A 19,135-nucleotide genomic window follows, 5' to 3' on the forward strand; every position below is an offset into this window, starting at 1 on the left:
GTGTCTTCATTACACTGAATTAGGAGTTGATTGGGTATGGACATGACACAGTTGGCATGGAAACTAGACACATCTAACGTTGGGAATCATTCATGGGATGAAGACAGAAGGAGGAATGAAGGAAACAATTAAATTCATCCAACTTAGTTACGTCTGTAAAAAACCAGATGTAGGGAATCAGAGTATTGTTGCTCCTCTCCAGCAAGGTGTGTGTCCACTAGGGGGGTCACCTTCAGGGCTCAGTGAACAGGAGGTCCCCGCAGGAGGTCTCCAGCAAGGTGTGTGTCCACTGTGATCTCCTAAGACCGTTGCTATTTCTTGTCACTGAAAACAGTTATGGTTAAGGAGCCCAGAAGCTCAATCATTACTCTCAACAACTTCAGAACCCGCTTAATGTTCTCTCTCGGTTCTAAACATTCCTTTTGTGTTTTGGCATACCCCTACACTTAATTCAACCTTCCTTCGATTTGTACTTTTGTATTTTTTAAACGGTGCAGCTCTCACTTTGACGACGAGGACACACTTAGGAAAGTCCTTTACAGTTGTTGATACAGTGGTTTTAAATGAGAGTGAGACGTCTAATTTTTCCAGAAGGGTGGGGGTGTGTTTACTGGAAAAAGTTCCCAATGTGTATTGCTCCGTGTTTGTTAGCACATGAAGTTCAAGTCCTCCCCCTATTTTTCAAAACTTTGGTACCGGCCAGGGTCTTATCAGGCTAAATGTGAGTTGAAGGGCAACTAGCCTTGAATTAGCCTGAAAGGTAATATCTGACTCTGGCTGTGTGACAAATTATTGGTGTGCAGTGTGTGTGTGTGTGTGTGTGTGTGTGTGTGTGTGTGTGTGTGTGTGTGTGTGTGTGTGTGTGTGTGTGTGTGTGTGTGTGTGTGTGTGTGTGTGTGTGTGTGTGTGTGTGTGTGTGTGTAAAGGTAAACCAGTTAATGATGGATTATTTAATGACAGCTGTTAGTAAGATTCGAGTCTGTGTCCTGGTTTGATCCGAGGTGTTTCTGACGGAGTGTATGCGCTTTAAAAGATCACCTTAATGTGTGTTTTTTTTGTTGTCCTTTATGTCTACTAACTCCAAAAAGTGTTGAGAAATGTTCTGCTCCTTCAAAGTAAAAGGGTTTCTTTTCTTTTCCTTCCTTTGCAGTTGTATTTTGATACTTTGAGAGTCCCAGGATTTCTTCACAGACGATACCAAGTACAGCAGTACTTTGTACCCTGGAAGTCATACTTTAGTTGTACTATTCAGCCATCATTGTGGGTATCAGCACTGGGACCTGTTGGTTTATAGCTTGATATGGACTTCATTAAGCTGTTGCTCGGTCTTATCTTATCACTTCATCAGTCATGGTGCTGTGCCCTGACAGAGGCCAGTGGAACATAAAGCTTGTAGACATAGTTATTTGCTGTTCAAAGTCTCATTCCTCATTTGATCGGTCTTCACTGAGGAGCTTAGCAGCTCAATCGTTACTCTCTGAACCTTTAGAACCCGTTTAATGTTCTGTCTCGCTTCTTAACACTTCGCCGTGATTTTGACTTGCCTTTAATTTCTGCTTCTATATTTCCATTCTACACGGACAGCACAAGTTTTATCAGGGAGAAGATAAGGTACAGTATGGTGAATTCAAGTTATCTTCGGTGATGTATTCTTACTCTATTAATTCATTCTTACTAAATTAATCTGTTTCCAGTCCAAGTTCAGTGTTTCCAGGTTTGTGGTGTAAAAGGGACGCTGATCTCAGTGAAATAACCTGTTTAAATGAAGGAGTATGGGTCAGAACATCAATAACTAGTTTCACTGTGTGGAGGGCGTTTATATACGGATCCTCTGGTACGGTACATAAAGTGTTTTTAATTGTACTGAAAGGATACGTTTCTCCTGGACAGTATGAGTCTGTACTAGTCAGTTTGGTTGTGTTGTGGACTTTTATTGTGGCGTTTTATTGGTAACATTAGTTCATTATTGATGGTTTATGGTTACAACAGTTAACGGATAAAGACATGATAGAGTGTGTACATCTAGAGATAGACAGTGATAGTGTGTGTGTGTGTGTGTGTGTGTGTGTGTGTGTGTGTGTGCGTGTGCGTGTGCATTTCACGTTCGGTACTCAAAGAGAATCCAGAGAATTTATATGTAGTTGTGTTTGTGTCCAGGTCTCCAGTCTACTATGGATGAGGAGAGAGAGGAGGGGGCTCCTACCTCTAAAACCACTCTGTCTGGGAAACATGGCCACCAGAGCAAAGCTAAGAGGTAAGAAGAGGATCTCACTGTCTGTGACTGTTGTCCTTCTTAGAGCTCAGCACTGATATCTCATGACTCCATCATCAGTCTTAGTAAAAGCTGTGTGTGTGTTGTGTTGAAGCCCAGAGCAGCGGGAGGGAGCAGACTCCCCTGGACCCAGCTGTGTCTCCTTGAAGAGCGACCGCTCTATGGATCGTCCTCCTGACCTTAAAGATGGACGCCCCTCTAGAGAGGAAGGGTAGGATTTGTCAAAGATTATAAAACTACAGCATCTATCAAACATCCATAAATCCTGGTTCTTGTTTTTCTATAAGATTCCAGAAGGAGAGAGCGGACTCCCCTGGACCCAGCTGTGTCTCCATGAAGAGCAACTGGTCTATGGATCGTCCTCCTGACTTTAAAGATGGACGCCCCTACAGAGAGGAAGGGTAAGGATTTATCAGATATTATACAACTATATCTATCAGACATCCTTTAATCCTGGTTCTTGTTTTTCTATAAGATTCCAGAAGGAGAGAGCAGACTCCCCTGGACCCAGCTGTGTCTCCTTGAAGAGCAACTGGTCTATGGATCGTCCTCCTGACCTTAAAGATGGACGCCCCTCCAGAGAGGAGAGGTAGCAGTTTCCAAAAAAACTAGTAGTTTTACTGACTGATGTTTACAATTCAGGAAATCTTTTTATTAAAAATATACTCTGTGTTTATGTGTGTTTGTGTGTGTGTGTGTGTGTGTGTGTGTGTGTGTGTGTGTGTGTGTGTGTGTGTGTGTGTGTGTGTGTGTGTGTGTGTGTGTGTGTGTGTGTGTGTGTGTGTGTGTGCGCGTGTTCTCTCCACAGGCGTCCCCAGGAGAGGTCAAAGGTTACCAGTGCTCAGTCTGTACAGCAGAATCAAACAGAGCTGATCAAGGTGTGTACATTTAAAACTACCTTTCACTTCAGCTCTAGACAGGGGTGACCAAAGCCCCCCTTAGGTCACCCCTGTCTAGAGGGGGGTAGTATAGTCTACATATTCCACCTCTCTCTCTTTATTGCATGGTTCAGTCCTCCGTGGATCCAGTTTTCAGCACAGAGTCTTCCACTCGGTGAGCTTACAAGCAGAACAGACGGAGAACAGACTGTCAGTAGTTTGACACGTCGTCGTTGAGGTAGAAGTCGGGGTATCAGAAACAGAAACCTGAGAGGGAGGAGCAGGGCCAACAGTTGGTCACCCAGTTTATACAAATAAAGGTTTTTATTTATTCACCTTCCTGTGGTGCCCATTATCACAGAGCTACCTAGTGAATCATATAATCTTATATCAATCAAATAGTTCTTCATCAAACATGAAATTCATGAATATGAATCAATGAATAAGGTAGACAGGTGGATGAACCGGGAAACTGTTTACAGAGGTCTACACAAAATTTCTTCTACTTATCAACTATACAGCCAGGGTATGTCTGTGAATACTGACCCCTAGTGGTGAAAAGTAATAGCAGAGTATGAAGACAGTCTGTGTCTTTTCTGTCCTGTTTTGTCATTACTGGCATCTGAAAAACTTTGGGAACAAATTGACCAAAATGTAAAACACCACTGAATTTCATGAATTTCTCAAGAGGAAAGCCTTTTGCCAGAACAGCAACAGTAATGAGCGATGCCACTCATGTACCTCTGACATTCATGCATCAATGGTCAATGACAGTAGGCTAAGTATTGGGTAATTAGCAGTAGGCTACACTAGAGCTAGTCTATCAATCTTGGGTGGTCAAATAGATTTTCTAGGCTGGTGGGTGGTCTAGGTTGGAGGCCCAATATATTATTTGATAAGGCCCACAATCTCTAGTGGTGCCCCTGGCTCTACATGGGCAATAAAAGCATCTCTTGTGGAGCTTATAGTCTCCAATTTTCCCTCTTTAGACCAGGGAGACGTTAATCTAGGACTGATGCTTCTGATGTCCTCAGTTAGTTCAGAGTAAAGTTCTCCTTGATGTTTGTTCTGTTCCAGAGGGCTGAGGAGAACGCACACGCTTTTCTAGACAACGAGCTGAAGAAGCTCTGGAGGGATCTCTTCTCAGATTACCCACAATGCTCAGAGAGTCAGAGGGAGGAGGAGGAGGAGGATGGTAAGAACGAGGAGCAGAGGAGGCGCGCCATAGAGGGAGTGGTAGACATCACAAAGCTCTGCCTGATGGAGATGAACCAGGAGGAACTGGCCGACAAGCTCGGGAGTGGTAAGATACTCATATATAGGTTAAATGGTTTGATCCAGATATGTAGGGTCATTGTGGGGGTATCAGATTGAATGGTTTGATCCTGATATGTAGGCTTATTGTGGGGGTATCAGCTTAAAGAATTGTAAACATTAAACTGCAGATCAAGAGCAGATTAACTCAGTGGAAGAGATGCACCACTATCTTGTTATGTCAGGTTAGCAAGTCACTGATACCACTGATACTCAACAACGACAGCACTACTAATAAAGTTATAAGATCCATATAAAGTAGAATTTTATTATACTTTTTTCTATATTGCTTGGAAATATGAATGGTATGTTTCTTCTGGTTTGGGATTTAGGAGCTGTTGCGGTCCAGTGGCAACATGAACTCAAGGCTCATCTGAAGAAGAAGTTCCACTGTGTGTTCGAGGGAATCGCTAGAGCAGGAGAGCAGAGACCTCTGAATGAGATCTACACAGAGCTCTTCGTCACAGAGAGAGGCAGTGGAGAGGTCAACAAGGAACATGAGGTCAGACTGATTGAAAAGGATTCCAGGAAGCAAGCCAATGAGGAAACACCAATCAGATGTGAAGACATCTTTAAACCTTTACCTGGACAAGATAAACCAATCAGAACAATAATGACAACCGGAGTGGCCGGCATTGGTAAAACTCTCTTAACACAGAAGTTCACTCTGGACTGGGCCGAAGGCAAAGCCAACCACGACATAGACTTCACATTTCTCCTCACTTTCAGAGAGCTGAATTTATTGAAAGGGAAAGAGTTTAGCTTACTCGAACTCCTTCATAATTTTTCTGTTGAAACCAAAGAATCAGGAATCTACAGATACGACCATGACCAAGTAGTCCTCATCTTGGATGGTCTGGATGAGTGTCGACTTCCTCTGGACTTCCAGAACAACCCGATCTGGACTGATGTCAATGAGACGACCTCAGTGGACGTGCTGCTGACAAACATCATCAGGGGAGTCCTGCTTCCCTCTGCCCGCATCTGGATAACCACACGCCCTGCCGCAGCCAATCAGATCCCTGCTGAGTGTGTTGACATGGTGACAGAGGTGAGAGGGTTCAACGACCCACAGAAGGAGGAGTACTTCAGGAAGAGATTCAGAGAGGGGACACTGGCCAGCACAATCATCTCTCACGTCAAGAAATCTCGAAGCCTCCACATCATGTGTCACATCCCAGTGTTCTGTTGGATCACTGCTACAGTTCTAGAGGACTTCTTCAAAACATCCCAGAGAGGAGAAGAGGTGCCCAAGACCGTGACTCAGATGTACAGCCACTTCCTGAAGGTTCTGTCCATACAGGGGGACAGGAAGTATCATGGGCGAGCTGAAACCGATCCACAATGGAGTTCGGAGAGCAGGGAGATCATTATTTCTCTGGGGAAACTGGCTTTTAACCAGCTGGAGAAAGGCCAGCTGATCTTCTATGAGGCAGACTTGGCAGAGTGTGACATCGATATCAGAACAGCCTCAGTGTACTCAGGAGTGTTCACCCAGATCTTTAAAGAGGAGTGTGGCCTGCACCAGGACAGGATGTTCTGCTTTGTCCATCTGAGCATCCAGGAGTTTCTGGCTGCCCTTTATGTCTTTCTGTCCTACATCAACACTGGTGTCAACCTGCTCTCAGAAGAACAGCCAACCTCCAGGGAAGCTGAACTCCTCCTCCTCTACCAGAGTGCTGTGGACAAGGCCTTACAGAGTGAGAACGGACACCTGGACTTGTTCCTCCGCTTCCTCCTGGGCCTCTCTCTAGAGACCAATCAGATGCTCCTACAAGGTCTGCTGGGACCAAGAGGAAGTAAATTGCTGGGCAATCTAACTAAAAAAGATCCACCGGGACAGACAGGAAGGAGGTCACAAATCAATACCCAAATAGTCCATTACATCAAGGAGACGATAGGTGGAGATCTCTCTCAAGAGAGAAGCATCAATCTGTTCCACTGTCTGAATGAGCTGAATGACAGTTCTCTAGTGGAGGAGATCCAACAGTACCTGACATCAGGAAGACTCTCCACTGAATCTCTCTCCTCTGCTCAGTGGTCAGCTCTGGTCTTCATCGTACTGACATCAGAAGAGCAGCTGGACGTGTTATACCTGAAGAAATACTCTGCTTCTGACGAGGGTCTTCTTGGGCTGCTGCCACTGATCAAAGCCTCCAAAACATCTCTGTAGGTTCACTCATAACATGTATTAAGAATACACTACTATACATAATACTAGAATATATAAGTTATAGTCAATTAAAAAACATCTCTGACGCTGCACTACTATGTATTGCAATGCACACAATACAATATATATAATACTAGAATACAAAAGTTACAATAACATACAACATATATCTGTAGGCATACTTTTAACATGTTTTACGATACACACTATATACATATTTCTATAAAAGTAATATAATGATACAGTTTTCAGAACTACAAAACAACTGTTATGGCATTTTGTTAGTATCAACATTGTACACCTAATATGTACCTACCATTTAAAGATCTAATGTATAATCATTTGTTCAACTATCAGAAAAGTCTTATAAAACATTTAATCACGGTTCTCAACATGTTCTGTTTTTTTGTGTGAAGGCTGAACAGCTGTAATCTGTCAGAGAGATGCTGTAAAGCTCTGGCCTCAGTTCTCAGCTCCAACTCCTCTAGTCTGAGAGAGCTGGACCTGAGTACCAATGAACTGTCGAATTCAGGAGTGAAGCTGCTCTCTGCTGGACTGGGGAGTCCACACTGTACACTGGAAACTCTCAGGTCAGTTTTACTAAATGCAAACAGTTACACCACAAGGTTTGATTTCAGAAGACTTTTAACTACTGCCCCCTGGTTTGAGAATCACACCTAAATGACGTCAAACTAACTCAGTACCTTTGATGAACACATTTATTAGAGTGGTGCCATTGGACATATTACACCTTGTTGTTTATGTGGGTTGCGAAAATGAAAAGTTGAAAAAGTAATCCCAAAGTTGCAATTGCAGCTTTTCAATTATAAACACACAATATAATAAAAGTGCATTCCCACAATCCCCTGTTAACGGGACAGTGGTAGTTAAACAAATGAAGTCGCAGTATTTGCATCCATTAAAGTTTATCGGTCTAATTAAACCAGCAGCCAGATCAATGTAGACCCTGCCTTAGTTGAACCTCTGAAGCTAAGCAGGTGGGCTTGGTTAGTACTGGAAGGGAGACCAACTGGGAACACTGAGCTGCTGCTGGAAGTGGTGTCGGTTGGTGGCCAGTAGGCGGCACTCTTCCCTCTGGCCAAAGCAGAAATCCTGATGCCCCAGTGCAGTGACGGGGACACTGTGCTGTGGAAGGTGCCGTCCTTTGGGGGAGACGTAAAACCGAGGTCCTGACTCACTGAGGTTATTAAAGGTCCCATGGCATGAATATCTCACTTTATGAGGTTTTCTAACATAAATATGAGTTCCCCTAGCCTGCCTATGGTCCCCCAGTGGCTAAAACTTGCGTTCGGTGTAAATCAAGCACTAGGTGTTCTGCTAGCCTTTGAAAAACCGGAGGCTCAAGCGCGCTGATTTGGAATGTGGTCCCATATGTCGTCATAAAGGATCTAAGCTCCTCCCCTTTCTCTGCCTTGCCCACCCAGAGAATTTGGCCCGGCAATGAGACACAAGTGTGCGAGCGCCGTGTGTGTGTGTGTGTGTGTGTGTGTGTGTGTGTGTGTGTGTGTGTGTGTGTGTGTGTGTGTGTGTGTGTGTGTGTGTGTGTGTGTGTGTGTGTGTGTGTGTGCGTGCGCTCGTCTTTCCACAACGAGACTGTAGTGGGGGTTATCTCAGCCATGGTTGAGAAGGAATTGGGGGAAAGGAACTTTGGCTTTGCCTCCCAGAAAGACATGAACCACGACTTGGAGGAGAAAGGGTTTGTTGGCGGCGAATGTCTCCTGCTTGAGCCCCGCTTCCCGCTGCCGAGGGACCTCCGCCTCGGCGCTGCCAGCTGCCCGCTGCAGGAGGCGGTGGTCCCTCGGCAGCGGGAAGCGGGCTCCGGCGGGAGACAACCGCGGTCAACAACCGCGGTGAACAATCCCTTTCTCCTCCATGTCGTGGTTCAGTCTTCTTCTGATTGATGCAGACGTGGAAGAACCAGAGACGTCGGAGAACCCGACACGGTCGTTTGAGATTCATAATATCGTATGGAGGCTCACACAGCTTTTGGCCGTGATAATATATGTTATATGATATAGATATTAGGGATGGGCGTGAGCAGTGGCGTAGCTTAGTTGTGCTAGGCCTCGGGGCAAGATCGTGCTGGGCCCCCCCCCCCCCCCCCCGCCCCCCCCCCCACACACACACACACACACACACACAATCACAAACACACACACACACACACGAATGCATCCACTCCCCCATAGGGCCTAAGCCAACAGCCACCACAACGAGAGAACGTAAAATCATCATCAGAACCATGGAAGAGACTTAGCATCCCTAGATCACACGTCAAAATCACAGAAACATAATTAGGACCACGTACACACTGTATTTGCAACACACTGCCTACTATCAAAAACAAAACATAAATACTCCATTCAGCTGACCACGCAACTACATTTCACAAACAGCACAACTATGGCCTAATCAAAATTGCCAATGGTAACATACTCCTACATGGCACAGCGGCCATAACCAATAATAAAATAACAACTGCTCTTACCCGTTCAGAAGTTAACTCTGCGTGCCTTCTGTTCAGCAAACTTGTTGATAATAGTGGTGAAATCCAATTTCCTTGCTCTTTCATTCTCGATTGAGAGTATGGCCAATACACTCAATCGCTACTGTGCCATGGCGCTCCTTAGGGAAGTCTTATCAATTTGAGCTTGGAAAATGACCGCTCTGCTGTGGCTACTGTCACTGGTATGGTGAGGTACAGGAAAAACGCTGTGCAAACATTTCGAATTGTGTGCCAGGTCTTTCTTCTCTTTACGTTTTTTAGTACCACTTTTTAGCTTGCAAAACATTGCAATGGTATGGCTTAGCTTTTAACAATATGTTAGAGTTGGAGATACTCAGTGTTGTATAGTAGCGAAGTAGAAATACTTTGTTACTGTACTTAAGTAGTTTTTTTGGATATTTGTACTTTACTTTACTACTTATATTTCTCTGTACTTTTACTTTTACTTCGCTACATTTTGCGAAGAAAACAGATACTTTTACTCCGCTACATTTCCCTTGAAACCTTCGTTACTCGTTACAAAATCAACTCATCTTTAGAAAAAAAAAAAAGAATCATGAGAGATATGAGAATAACCTCGGGACTGTGGTAGAACACAGACTGCGAGCCTGTTTGGCGAATCAGCTGTCCCAGCGCACGTTCGCAAAGCCCCCTTGCTTAGTTACTGTTGCTCCGTCGATCAAAACTCCTACGACTGTCAACACACAAATGCATGGCTAGGACGAGGGCAAGGGCTATCAAAATTCTACTATTTGTATCAGGCTAGTTTGTACACGCAGTATTACAAAACTATCTTATACACTTCAATACGCTGTATATGTGCCATTTTTGCTACAAAGCTAATTTAAATACCCTTTTTGGGCAGGGACTTAAGTTTTCCGAAAATCCGCGATCCTGGATGACACCAAAATCAATATTAAGTAACGTGTACCAGCGCTTGCGGGATAATAGGTCGGGCTACGATATCTGTCAGTGTCAGTGATTTTTTTTTGGAGTAACTCCGCGACAGCATCCAGATCATGGCAAAATGGACTGCAATATGCAGTGGAAGGATGTTTTCAAAAAAGATCAACAACGAAGGGGAAACAACAATAATCGAAGCAAAATCATACAGGTCTCAATCAAAAAATTAGAAACTTCACGACCTCAAAATAAATACCACCAGCACAACATTTTAAACTAGTAAGGTTCTTTCACCGCTGGGTAATATTTGTATAGAATAATTCAAGCTAGCTAATAACCTATAAAGATTATTTATTCTTATTCCATCTCTGGCGAGGTATCTATCTAGCCAGTTAGTGCTAAGGCATGATTGGACGAGGGCAGTTATAGGGAGGAGTTTCGATAACGGTTACTTGTACTTTCAGTACTTAAGTACATTTAATATCAGAAAAGTACTTTCGATACTTAAGTACAGTAAAGATCAGATACTTTAATACTTTTACTTAAGTACTATTCTAAAAGGTGACTTTTACTTTTACTTAAGTAATTTTCCAGTAAGGTATCTGTACTTTTACTTAAGTATGGCTTTTGAGTACTTTATACACCACTGGAGATACTAGCTGTGTTCGAAGTCGTTCGCTATACACTCACTCACTATTCCCTATATAGTGTTCATGATATAGTGCACTATATAGGGAACGAACAAACGAGGATTCGGACACTACGCTGAACATTTTTAAACGTCATGTGCGTCAGTAAATGCGCCGGGTATTTGTGTGACGCAGACAGATGCGCCCACATCATGTAAACAAACCGGGCACTAACGAGGAAAGCTGGAGGTTGGATTGATGTTGAATGTAACATTTCCTTGTTCAAGTTTTTTTAAATTAATTTTGAATGTTACATTTTCTATGTTAGATTCCACATAAATTGTTGACATTTCTAAACGAAGACAGAGACTCCATTATTAAATGTATTCGTTTTCGCGGTTAATCAGCTTCTTCTTCTCCTTTGGAAAAACACGACCGCATTGCATTGTGGTATACGGGAGTATCATGTAGGGTACGTCGTATGTACACTCAAAACATCACAGTGATTGGTCGAACAGATTTCCCAGCAGGCCCTATTCTTTTGTAAATGTTGAAAATAAAAGAAAATAAATGAAATAGCGATTGTATATACTTTATTATTCCTGGCCAAAATATCACTAATGTAACCAAATTACATACATTAAGGCAGAGGAAGATAAATTATATAAGCCACCACCCTGACTGTGATGTTATGGGAGATGAGAGTCTATAACAGGGGTGCCCAACCAGTCGATCGCGGTCTACCAGTAGACCGCCGACAGATCCCAAGTCGACCGCGAGGGGTGAAGAAAAAAAAAAGATTTTTTTTTATTATTTTTTTTTAATAAAATACAATTTGCACGGGACATATACGCGCGGTAGCGCATGCGCTGTCAACAGCAGTTGAAAGCCGTCAACAGTAGTTACGCACTCCTAAACGTTGGCATGGCTGAGGGGAAACGAGCTAAGACCTACAATTTTCACCCTGAGTGGGAGGAAGATTATTGATTATTGTTGAGAAGGTGCCGTGCGCAGACGGAATGAAACCCCCACTGAAGCTGCTCCCCCCGCGACCCGACCCCGGATAAGCGGACGAAAATGAGATGAGGTTAGGCTACTTGTTTAGTTTTTGTTTTTTTTAAACCGTCACAGGCCTTGGTTCAACGTGATTTAAATTGTGAGACGCATATTTATTTTTGTAAGGAAAATGTGTTTTGAACGTTTGCAAAAATAAATAATGAATACTCTGATAACTCAGACTCTTTTGATGGAGAATAAGCATTACATGTTTGGTTGGTAATATTGCAGTTCATCATTAGGCCTATTCCTGCTGCAGATGCGTTGCATTCTAAAAATAGATCAAACGAGTACTCGATTGATCCTCGAGGAATTCCTTCGATCACTCGAGTTTGGAATTGACTACTCGTGCCCATCCCTAATAGATATCTATGTATAATATGATATTATTTAGATACCATATAGAGCTCCAGCCAGGTCTCCTTTGTGTTCTAGAATATTTACAGAACACGGCTAAAGGCTGTGTGCCTCTCGCCATAGCGATACAGCCACCGTAAACAGAGCGTATGGTACCGTGGCTGCAAGCTGCTCAGGGCCACACCCCCACCCTCCTCCTTGACCCGCCTCGCTCCTCCTCATTTGCTTTATAGCTACAGACACCAAAACAGCGCATTAGGGGGAAGCGCAAAAAGAGTAGGGGATTCCCCGGGTCCTGGCTAAAGCTGCCCAACCAGGCTCATTCAATCTGGCCCCCTATTCATCCCCTCACTCTCCACCTCAAGCTGGTGTTTAATTGATTGATTGAAATGATTGAAATTCTTTATTGACGCATGCACAAACGTTAGCATACAAATGAACAGGTCAAAATGATAACACATAAAATACCGTGGGCTTATTTCCATTGTGGTCCCATGGTAGTGTAAGCATGTATATTGGTGTATGTACGTGTGTGTGTTAAAGGGAATGTACATGACATTGCGGTCAACAAAGTAAAATATGACATTCCAATCACACATTCACAATTCATGTGTGGTGAGCGTTCTGGCGCCGATTGGCTGCCGTGCATCACCCATGTGGATGCTACACATTCGTGGTGGTTAGTGAGGTCCCCCCTTCACTGTAAAGCCCTATATGAAGTCAATGTAAGGTGACTTGAAAAGCGCTGTATGAATGTATAATTCATTTCAAGTTCATAAATGTATAATTTTCATAGGAAAAACTCAACAATTTATTTTTTGTTGCCATGACTTTATAAGGTCTTTGCTACGTCATTATTTTTTACAAATATACTTTATATATATTTTATCTTCAGAACTTCAATTGAAGACATAAAATACAGAAATAGGTCAAACAATTTAAGATGTAGAAATACAGAACAACATATGTAGAAATGCTAGAGCTGTAGCGACGCGTCGATGATGTCGACGTCAAAAATTCGTCAATTTCTCCGTCGACGATTTTCAACGGAGAAATGGACGAAAGTTGCAATAAAGGAAAATTTCCGCGCACGAAATCATCAAAGGTATGGAAATACTTCAAGTTAAGTCCTAAACGGAAAGGTGTTGTGATTTGCACTCTTTGCCAAATGGAGTTGGCATATCACAAGAGCACGACAGCAATGTTGGAGCATCTCAAACGAGAAAGTATCTCGAGCGCATGAGAAAGTATCTCGTGCGCATGAGAAAGTATCTCGTGCGCACGAGAAAGTATTTCATGAGCACGGGGTAATATCGTGCGCACATCACTGGCAGTGTGTGTGTGAGTGTGTGTGTGTGTCCTCAGCGAGTAGGTGACGAGCGAGGAGAGCGAGCGATAGCGTGCGTGTCAGTCTAGTGAAGTCATGAACGAGTCCGGTTGTGTGGAAGAATAAAGTACCCAGCCTGTCAAGAATCGGTGGCCGCTTCATTCCATCATATTCCGACATATAAGCAGACTCACTGTTGGTCAAAGTGAAGGGTCATGCCCCCGAGAGAGCATCGGCCCTGGAGGGAACGTATCACCGGTGCTCCTCGGTCTGGGAGCCGACAGCAGGAAAGATGTAACTAACCATCTCGTAGTTGGAGGCGGAGCGCAAGAGAGTATACGCACACATTTTTTTCATGTCCCTTTACAGGTTCCGTATTAAATAAAGTATATTATTAAGAATTTTTTGGTATTTATTTGAGATACATTGCGGGTTTTATTAATCGAGCAACAGAAAAATAGATAATCGTCCAATTAGTCATTAGATTAGTCGACTAATCGATAAAATAATCGCCAGATTAATCGTTTAATAAATAATCGTTTACCCCCAGCCTTAAGAAATACAGAGCAACATAAAACAATTGAATACGAATAAATACAGAACAACATAAAACTATTGATTATGTAGAAATACATAGCAACATAATAGGATTGAATATGTAGAAATAGAACAAAATATAACTATTGAATACGTAGAAATAAAAGCAACATAATTGAATATGTTGACATGCAGGACAACATGTATTAATAGGTTGAAATACAGAACATAAAACGATTGAATATGTAGAAATACAGAGCAACATAAAACGATTAAATATGTAGAAATACAGAACAATATGAATCTATTCAATATGTAGGGATACAGAATAACATTGAATGTTTGAATATTTAGAGAAGCAAAGCCCCAGAGGGGTTTCATAGTCGCCCTTGTTTTGAAGCCCGGTAAAAGTGTCTGAAGTCAGGAAGGGCAAATGCCCTTAGTGTTTTAGGTTTTTGTAAATGGGCTTAAGCACATTTATGATGATTGATCAAAATAAAAGGTCAATAGTCTTACAGAAGGAAGCATTGGGTCTGAGAGTGCGCTGAAGGCCCTCCTTGGCTCCACAGCCCTCTGCTTCGTCAGGGCTGACTCTGTTCACACAGAGTTCTGGATCCCTACGGCCATCAGGGGACTGCTGAAGGAAGTTTGAATGTCCACATTCATCTCCTTGAGTTCACTCCCTGATCCCTGATAGCAGCGAGGAGAGCGGAGGCGCTAGCATCACTGGACGTCCTCCCCTCCAGTGTGGGCCCATGGCGGCCCTGTGCTGTTCGTTAGCTACACCATGTTTCTCCTGTGAGCTGGTTGGATCTTTTAAGCACTTTTGATCTCACTTCCTAACATGTTCTTTTTATTGTGTGCAGGCTGAATTGCTGTGGTCTGTCCAAGGGATGCTGTGAAGCTCTGGCCTCAGCTCTCAGCTCCAACTCCTCTAGTCTGAGAGAGCTGGACCTGAGTTCCAATGATCTGCAGGATTCAGGAGTGAAGCTGCTCTCTGCTGGACTGAGGAGTCCACACTGTACACTGGAAACTCTCAGGTCAGTTTTAATCAATGTGCAAACAGTTCCATATCAGGAGATTATTAAAAAACGACTACTTGCCCCTGGTTTGAGGATCAATCCTAAATGTCGTCTAAATATATAATCGATGACTCAGTACCTTTGCTGACCACGTTTATCAGGGTGGTGCCATTGGACATATTACACCTTGCTGTTTATGTGGGAAAATGAAAAGTTGAAAAGTTATCCAAGAGTTGCCGTTGCATCTTTTCAATTATATACGCAAAATGTAATTATAGTTCCCTCCCACAATCTCCTGTTAACGGGAGAGTGGGAGTTAAACAAATGAAGTCACAGTATTTGCATCAATCGAACGTTATAGGTCTACGTAGACTAATTATATTTTGGCGAGCAGCACATGCACGCGCGCGCACGCGCGATGCGCGTGCTTGCGGTGTATTGTGTAACTGCTTTAAACCTGGTCTCCCGTCGGGTCATTCCTGTGCTGCTCGCCACATTATAATTATCTATGTAGACCTATAACCTTTGATTGATTCAAATACTGTGACTTAATTTGTTTAAAGGGGACATATTATACCATCTATCCGTTATACATCTAGGTGGACACGCCGACCTGTGATGTCAGAAGCTGCACGGTTTCAAAACAGCTTGTTATGGCTAATCACACTCACACCTGGTGGTGTAATATGTTCCCTTTAAACAAATGTAGTCACAGTATTTGCATCAATCTAAGGTTATAGGTCTACGTAGACTGATTATATTGTGGCGAGCAGCACAGGAATGACCCGACGGGAGACCAGGGCCCCGTTTCCCGAAGCATTGTTAGCCTAAGTGGTTCGTGAAGTTCGATGTACGAACATCGTACAGTTTTCACACCTTTTCCCGAAAGCATGGTTGCGTAACGAACATCGTGAAAACACTCTAACTCTCACACTAACGAGGGCTCCAGGGGTACTCGTAGGGTGCTAAGAGCATCGTTACTATAGCCTCAGTGGAGTCACCTGCTGGACATTCAGTGGTATTGGATGTGTTTTATTAAAACACATCCAATACCACAGAATGTCCAGCTGGCCCCATTTCGCATTACCCCCAAAACAGTGGTTACCGCCAATATATTACTAATAGACTACTGTAAGATTTAAAAATTGAAGACAGAGACAGAGTCAACAACAACATAATTTATTGCAGCAATTTAAAATTCCAAAAATAAATGTGCAGCCGAAATGTACCGATCAAACGCCACATCCCAAGGCAACCCTCTCACAAGGCATATAATAAAATCAAATGATTCCATTGGTCTTGTGTGGGACGTCGCTTTCGAGCTGCACTTGCTGTCTCCCTCTGATTTTAATTCAACCAGCGTGGTTAAAATGTCCTCATATTGATCAATGACAGAAGACATACCGTACATGAATCATGCTGAGACCAGCGGGTGTCGGGGAATTTCTGCAGGCGTTTTTTGTTGCGATTGTTTGCCATAAAGCACTGTAGGTGCTTCGGTGAGGCTGTGTTGAAGTTCATTATTAATTGGACATCCCTGACCTTAGTGGAGTGCACAATCGAGAACGTGGTTTCTGCAGTGAAAGTAGACTGCTGCGGGAAAATGTGCTGCGATGCGTGCCTGAACCCTGCGTGCTTTCCCGCTTACATTACCAGCACCATCATAAGGCGTTTTTACACTGCCAAATATGCCGTCTTATGCACACCTTTTTCGCGGCATCATACTATGGGGTCAGAACAGTCTCATTAATAATGAATGCACAGAGAAGGATTCACAAATGTATTTTCTGATTTATATATAAATTAATCTCTTCTCAGAAATACATTTCAATGCACACATAAATGGATATCGGTATGTATAAATGTAAAATAAATCCATAAACAAAAATAAGTTTCACAAACACATTTCTGATCCATACACAAATGTAACTTGTTTTAAATAAATGTAATATAAATCCATAAATATATTAATTAAAAAAATATTTGCAATTTTCATCACAATGTATTTGGATGTTGTTACATTTATATACAAAATGTTAAACTTGTATTTACAAGACGTTTTTCATTTGTGAATTTATTTGCATTTGTGCGTGAACTGGTCTGTATTTATGTGTGGATTTTTGAGACTCTCCTGACGTCGCTAGATTCACAAATGCATTTTTTTCAACAAGGAACTCTCTGTAGCCAATCAGATGCCTCCCTCGTTTTCAGCCAATCACATGGCTGCAGTTCCGACCTCTGAGTCCAGTCTCCGAGCCTCCCGGTTCTCTGTCAAATGTCTACTCTATCGGAAAGAACATGGTTTTTTGAATGATCGTATATAACAATCTCTAGGTAGTGAAGAAGTAAATGCTGCGTCACGTTTAGCCACACACTTTTTCCATCTAAATTCGACTGGGTTTTGGGATTATCGGTGCCGTTAAAGTAGTAAACGGCACCGACGTAAAAACCCAGTCACAGCAGTCATGTGGTTGACTGAAAACGAGGGAGGCATCTGATTGGCTACAGAGACTACCTTGTTCAAAAAAATGCATTTGTGAATCTAGCGACGTCAGGAGAGTCTCAAAAATCCACACATAAATACAGACCAGTTCCCACACAAATGCAAGTAAGTTCACAAATGAAAAACGTCTTGTAAATACAAGTTTAACAGTTTGTATATAAATGTTACAACATCCAAATACATTGTGATGAAAATTGCAAATATTTTTTTAATTAATATATTTATGGATTTATATTACATTTATTTAAAACAAGGTACATTTGTGTGTGGATCAGAAATGTGTTTGTGAAACTTATTTTTGTTTATGGATTTATTTTACATTTATACATACCGATATCCATCTATGTGTGCATTGAAATGTATTTGTGGGAAGAGATTAATTTATATATAAATCAGAAAATACATTTGTGAATCCTTCTCCGTGCATTAATTATTAATGAGACTGTTCTGACCCCATATGATCCACGTGTTAACACTACCCGAGGTTAATTAAGATAAATGTAGTTGTCACACAAGCTGAAAAAATATACGCACAGTGTGTTCAAGATTAGGACTGACAAAGCATATGTCAGCCCAGGCCTAATCAATTGTCTTTTAATATCTTCAGCATTCATATTATTGTAGTCTATTATTTTCGTAGGATACTCTGCTGTTAGCCTTGATGGGGACATATTTGAACCCTTTTTAAGCCTATTTTCCTGCAACATTCCTGCGTCTCCCCATCCTACAGAGCCCATTCCAGCACTGGTCAGTGGACAGTTTCAAGCCTACAAACGTCGTTAGAGCTAACACGCGCGTTCATGTAAAGAGGAGTTTCAGGAAACGCACCAAAGAAATTTACGAAGGTTCGCAAGATCCTTCGTGAGAATGATCGTATGAGCTTGGATCCATCGTTATCGGGAATCGGGGCCCAGGTTTAAAGCAGTTACACAATGCACGCAAGACCCAGAGAGTTGCCTTTTTTACACACACACACACACACACACACACACACACACACACACACACACACACACACACACACACACACACACACACACACACACACACACACACACACACACACACACACACACACACACACAACTCCCTTGGTGGCGGTGCCGCTTCCCCCCGAGCCTCCCAGGATCCTTTGCGGCACCCGGACACGGTGACCACGGCCGTGATCACCACAATATAATTTACAGAAGAATAATTTATCATCATTTTTATATAACTATCAGAAAATAAAAGTTTCTGATAGCTAACTATCAGAAAAGTCGTCTAAAACATTAAATCAGGATTCCTAACATGTTCTGTTTATTGTGTGTGAAGGCTGATTGGCTGTCATCTGTCAGAGAGATGCTGTGAAGCTCTGGCCTCAGTTCTCAGCTCCAACTCTTCTCGTCTGAGAGTGCTGGACCTGAGTACCAATGATCTGCAGGATTCAGGAGTGAAGCTGCTCTCTGCTGGACTGGGGAGTCCACACTGTACACTGGAAACTCTCAGGTCAGTTTTACTCAATGTGCAAACCTTTACAGCACAATAATCTTTATACCAAAAAAGTAAATTTAATGTAGAGATTTAAGCCGATAAAATCAAAATTCACACCCCTAAATAATATTTTTGTACAAGAATATCTCAACATATTTATATTG

General features: G+C 42.5%; 1 protein-coding gene across 2 annotated transcripts in view; it reads left to right on the forward strand.

Annotated features, from left to right (window-relative positions):
• The first annotated feature begins 1,156 nt into the window (after nucleotides 1-1,156).
• Nucleotides 1,157-19,135, forward strand: part of LOC130377406 (NACHT, LRR and PYD domains-containing protein 12-like) — a 76,299-nt gene continuing 58,320 nt past the window's right edge. The window contains exons 1-11 of one of the 2 annotated variants that reach the window (XM_056584518.1): nucleotides 1,157-1,611; nucleotides 2,158-2,254; nucleotides 2,367-2,483; nucleotides 2,560-2,673; nucleotides 2,748-2,861; nucleotides 3,081-3,150; nucleotides 4,228-4,453; nucleotides 4,797-6,633; nucleotides 7,054-7,227; nucleotides 14,840-15,013; nucleotides 18,813-18,986. In XM_056584518.1, the coding sequence (XP_056440493.1) occupies nucleotides 2,172-2,254; nucleotides 2,367-2,483; nucleotides 2,560-2,673; nucleotides 2,748-2,861; nucleotides 3,081-3,150; nucleotides 4,228-4,453; nucleotides 4,797-6,633; nucleotides 7,054-7,227; nucleotides 14,840-15,013; nucleotides 18,813-18,986 (3,083 nt within the window). In that variant the 5' untranslated portion in view covers nucleotides 1,157-1,611; nucleotides 2,158-2,171. The remainder of the gene's footprint in view (nucleotides 1,612-2,157; nucleotides 2,255-2,366; nucleotides 2,484-2,559; nucleotides 2,674-2,747; nucleotides 2,862-3,080; nucleotides 3,151-4,227; nucleotides 4,454-4,796; nucleotides 6,634-7,053; nucleotides 7,228-14,839; nucleotides 15,014-18,812; nucleotides 18,987-19,135) is intronic. The other variant, XM_056584520.1, reaches the window with a different exon arrangement.

The sequence above is a fragment of the Gadus chalcogrammus genome, chromosome 23 (genome assembly GCF_026213295.1).
Source record: "Gadus chalcogrammus isolate NIFS_2021 chromosome 23, NIFS_Gcha_1.0, whole genome shotgun sequence".
In the NCBI taxonomy this organism is placed as follows: domain Eukaryota; kingdom Metazoa; phylum Chordata; class Actinopteri; order Gadiformes; family Gadidae; genus Gadus; species Gadus chalcogrammus.